The following is a 5012-nucleotide window of genomic DNA, read 5'->3' on the forward strand; positions in this document are numbered from 1 at the left end:
GCCCCCGCTCCCCGCCCGCTTCGTTCCCGTTGCCGGAAGCGTCCCCGGCCGGAGCCGCCCCGGCGCGGACCGCGGCGGTTGCTAGGAGACGGGGCCGCCGCCGCTCCGGTTCCCCCCCCCCAAAAAAATCCGCCCCTCCCCGGTACCCGCAGGGCGGGTGGCGGCCTCTTTTTTTATTATTTTTATGACTCTTTTCCCCTTTTTTTGTTGCCTTTGGACGCGCCCTCGGTCCGCGAGAGTCTGGTTGACCGCGAACGGCGGCGGAATTCGTTCTCCGCTATGGCGGGAGGTGGAGGTGGAGGCGGAACGGGGGGGCCCCCGCGGAGGCCGCTGTGCTTGGCTGAGGTGGAGGCGGGCAGCGACAACGAGAGGCTGGGGGTGGCCCGGGACAGCATGCTGCGCAACCCCCGCATCCTCAAGGTGAGCCCCGGGACCCCCCCGGCACGGGCACGGGACACCCAGGGGCTGATCCCGGGCCCGGGCCCTGCCCCCATCTCCTCCCTGCACCGGTACCCTCCCGGTCCCGGTCCTGATCCCGACTCCCCCCTGCCCTGGTCCTGGTCCCGATCCCTACCCCGATCCGCCCCCCTCCCTGCTACCCCCCCGGTCTCGGCTCCCCTCTGCTCTGGTCCCGGTCCCGGTCCCGGTCCCCGCCCTGATCCCCTCCCTGCACCAGAACCCCCGCCCTGTCCCGGTCCTGGTCCCGATCCCACCCCCGCCCAGACCCCCTCAATCCCCCCCCAGGCCCACTTTCCCCCCCCCAAGGCCCCTCTCTTCCGCCCCAGACCCCCTTTTTCCCCCCCAAGACCCCCTCAATCCCCCCCCACTGACCCCCTCTCTGCCCTCCAGACCCCCTCTCCCCCCTCAGACCCCCTTTCTCCCCCCCCAGACCCCCTCAACCCCCCGAGACCCCCTCTCTCCCCCCCACAGCCCCCTTCCCAACCCCCAGACCCCCTCAACCCCCCCAGACCCCCTCTCTCCCCCCCCCAGGCCCCCTTTCTCCCCCCCACAGCCCCCTTTCCACTCCCCCCAATCCCCCTCTCCCCCCCCCACCCCCCCTAACCCCCCCCCAAACTCCCCATGCGCCCCTCCATCCCCGACCCCCATCTCTTTCCCTCTTCCCCCCCCGCCCGACCTTCCCCGCACCCGCAGGCGGGCACTGCCTGGACCTGGGGGGCCGCGGCGTGCTCTGCAGGTGCCGCCCGGGCTTCTCGGGCCCCCGCTGCGAGCACAACGTGGACGACTGCAGCCCCAACCCCTGCGCCAACGGCGGCACCTGCGTGGACGGCGCCAACGCCTTCACCTGCTCCTGCACCCTGGGCTACGCCGGCGCCCGCTGCCGCCTGCGCGCCGACGCCTGCGCCTCGGGCCCCTGCCTGCACGGTGCCACCTGCTACACCCACTTCTCCGGCCACGTCTGCGCCTGCCCCCCCGGCTTCATGGGCCCCCGCTGCGAGGAAGAGGTTGGGGGACCCCCGGCCGCTCCTCGCCGCCAGCCCCCGGCGCCTTTGGCCGTCGCCTGCGCCCTCCCCGTCGCCCTCCTGGGGCCCGGGCTCGGTTTGGTGCTGGCGGCCCGCGGGTGGAGGCGGCGGGCGGCGGGGGGGGAGAGGTGAGAGTGAGGGGTACGGGGGGGGGATGCGGGGCAGCTGGGGGGCGCGGGGGGACAAGGGGGAAGCTGGGGGTCCTGGGGGGACAACTGGGGGCAAGTGGGGGACGCACGGCTGACGTGTTTTTTCTCACCAGCAGCCGAACTCTGGAGCCAGGGGGGGGTCCTGGGGTGAGCCCCCCAGGGACAGAGCAGCCTCTGCCACCCCGGGCCTCGGCCACACAGGTGAGGATGAGGACCCTGTGCTCGGAGCGTATCTGCCCCTTCCTCGTCCTCTTCTTCTTCTTCTTTAACCCTCCCGGCACCTTCCAGGTCTGAGGCGGCGGTGATGGACCCCACGAGACACCAGAGAGGGCTTTGGCGAAGGAGGGGAGGGGTTTTTTGCTGGTACCGGGACGTCTGAGTCCCAATACTGTTTCAGCCCCGATATTGTGATGTTTGTGTCCCAATACCGAGAGTTTGTGACCTGATACTGGGACACTCGTGCCCCGATACAAGGCCGTTTGTGTCCCAATACTGGGACATTTGCGCCCTGGTATCAGGATGTTTGTGCCCTGATACCAAGACTTTGTGCCCCAATACTGGGATGTTTGTGCCCCAATATCGGGATGTTTTTGTCCTGATACTGAGAGTTTGTTCCCCGATATCATGAAGTTTGTGCCCCGATATCATGATGTTTGTGTTCCAATACTGGGACATTTGTGCCCCGATACTGGGACGTTTGAGCCCCGATACCGTACCATTTGAGCCCCGATACCAGGATGTTTGTGTTCCAATACCGAGAGTTTGTGCCCCGATATTGGGGTGTTTGTGACCCTCAATCAGGACATTTCTGCCCCAATAAAGTCCTTTGAGAGGCTGTTGCTGTGGGGATCGCAGCAGTGTTGGTGCTCTTCTTTTTCCCTGGAGGCGCTGCGCGTGCTTGAGGAGGGGGCACTGGGGGGGCACACACAGTGGGGACATGAGCCGTGGGCTGGGGCTGAACGAGTCCCACGTGGGGCTGATGAAAGTTGTGCAAAAAATCCCAATAAGTTTTCCAGACAGGGTGATCCGTGAAGCTACATTCCCTATTTCTGATGCTGATTTCTCATGATTTCTCCCCCATTTCCTCGCTGGCTGAGTACTACAGGTTCACAACCTACTCAAAGACTTTTCTATACCCTATATGAACAATTTTATTTTATTTATTTTATTTGACCAACCGTTTAATTTCTCCCTTTTTTCTTTCCGTTCTTCTCCCATGCCTAGAGGGCCTGTGATTTTCGGTTTTACTGATTTTACCCTCTTTTTCTGAGCCGTCCTCCTTACTTCAGGACCGTGGGACCTTCCCCTTACCTGTTTCACATCCTGCTGTGCCACAGTCCTGCCTGCGTGATCCCTTTGGAATACAAAGCCACCTTCTACTGCAAAAACACTGCTTCCTTCCTCGCACTTGCCACCCCGCTGATGTCCTTGTCACCCCCTCAATAGCCCCCCCTTGCCCATTAGATGTCCCAATGAGGGGGGGCAATTTGCACCTCCACCCCCCTGCTGCGCATCAAAAACCCACCAACACCTCCCGGATGACCCTAAATAAGGGAGGTTTGGCGAGAAAAACACCAGCAGGAAAAGGGGGGGGGGGGGGGGGGGGGAGGGGGAAGAGCAATGCTACCCCCCTGGGAGGGACGCAAAGCCCCACCGGAGCCCTCAAAATTGGGGGAAAACAGCAGGAAAAGGGGACAGATGGAGCATAAAGGGTGCTGAGCTCCTAAGGGTGGGAATGGGATTGTTATAAATGAAGTCTCAACTCAATCTAAATTTTATAATATTGATAAAACAAATATTTCTAAAAGGTAGAAAAGGCAAGTAAACAGCGCTGGGTGTGTGGGGAGTCTATGCTCCACCAACACGCACACATGAACATCAAACATTCTAAATATACAGAACATTGCTTTACATACTAAACCCGAGTATGCCTATACATATGTACAATCAGAAAAGGTAACAAACAATCCTTTAAGTTCCATAACTTACTAAAATTGAGTACGCCTATACATATGTTCAATCAGAAAAGGTAACAATCCTTTAAGTTCCATGACTTAACAGTCTCCATTTTCCATTCCTTTTGAACAATATGTCTTGCTTTAAGTTGTCAAGCAACTCGGTCTTCAGGCCTTATGTACCCCGTTCTTCCCAGATCGAAGAAAAGCATATCCATCTCCTTTTCAAGGCCATAGGGCCTGGGCCAAAAGGCACGTCCGGGTCACCAGGGGTGTAACAGCAAAAGCCTTCGATGGCTGTAGCAGCAGAGGGGCCCATGGCGTAGCAGTCGGATCAGTGAAGGAGCCCGCAGCTCCCTCACTATCTGGCAAACCACATGCTTCTGGCTGTGGTCCCACAGGGCTCTTTAAGGCCTCAGAGACTGCTCGCCAGGTGCCGAGCAATCCCACTGCAACCTTGCCGTTTTCAGTTGCAGAGTCCCACACCTTGCAATCAGTTTGGTCCCTTGTTTCAGGATCACAAACTGTCCTATCGTTAATAAGGAGAATAAGCTGTAAGGTTACCAGGACAGTCTGTTCCTAAGGACATATGATTCCCCATAGTGCGCAACTGCTGACCAGCGAGAGGCAGTTGTGTGCTGGTTCCGCTTCTCTCGACTCGAGCTTCTCTCCAGCTCCAGTGCGCCTGTTACCAGCGACTTTCTGTGCGAGCTTCTCTGAGCAGTTTGCTGAGTTTGGCCAAACCTATCTTCATGAGGCAATCAAAATGCCTGTTCCCATCCTGGTCTCTATTCTGCCAGCCTGTTCCTCTTCACTCCTTTTTTCTGCTTCTTTATTGATGTAACTTCATCGTGCTGCCTTTTTCTTTTTTTATCTTGAGGGCAGGCTCCCCTCTTATACCCTTCTCTCCACAGCAGTTCTTTTCAAAACAACTTTTCATTGGTCAAACAACTTTGAATGTAACAACAACAGCAAACACCCAGAAACATCCATGCCTTACTGGCTGGAGAACAAGAAACCCCAGACTGCATGGAGTCTCCTGAATCACCCTTCTTTGTTCCCTCTAAACTCTTTTATATTCCTGATGGCCTCGTCATTAAGAGTCTCATGTTATCTCAACCATGGGGCTTTCCAACCCCCACGGCCACATTCCCAAATCTCCCCCTTCTTTATTAATATCAACCATTTTCTCAACACGAATTACCACTCCATATATAACACCAGTACACCCCCTCCACACCAGTAACCCCCTCTCCTCAGTCCCAGTATCTCCTTGGTTCCAGTACCCACCCCTCACTCCCAGCATTCCTCCCCCATCCCCGTAGCACCCCCCTCAGTGCAGGTACCACCCCCCTCATCCCCCATCCCAATGCCCAGTATCACTCCCCCAGCCCAGTAGCGCCACTGTCCCCCATACAAAAGTGCTC

General features: G+C 58.3%; 1 protein-coding gene across 1 annotated transcript; it reads left to right on the forward strand.

Annotated features, from left to right (window-relative positions):
- Positions 1-279: 279 nt before the first annotated feature.
- On the forward strand, positions 280-2445 carry LOC309891243 (uncharacterized protein; the record flags this gene model as incomplete). The annotated part of the gene is made up of 3 exons (XM_082785616.1): positions 280-520; positions 1153-1609; positions 1744-2445. The coding sequence occupies 3 exons, from the start codon at positions 280-282 to the stop codon at positions 1922-1924; spliced, it is 879 nt and encodes a 292-aa protein (XP_082641742.1). The 3' UTR covers positions 1925-2445.
- Between the last annotated feature and the right edge of the window lie 2567 nt (positions 2446-5012).

Source organism: Aythya marila, assembly GCF_965140915.1.
Source record: "Aythya marila genome assembly, contig: HAP1_HAP1_SCAFFOLD_816, whole genome shotgun sequence".
In the NCBI taxonomy this organism is placed as follows: domain Eukaryota; kingdom Metazoa; phylum Chordata; class Aves; order Anseriformes; family Anatidae; genus Aythya; species Aythya marila.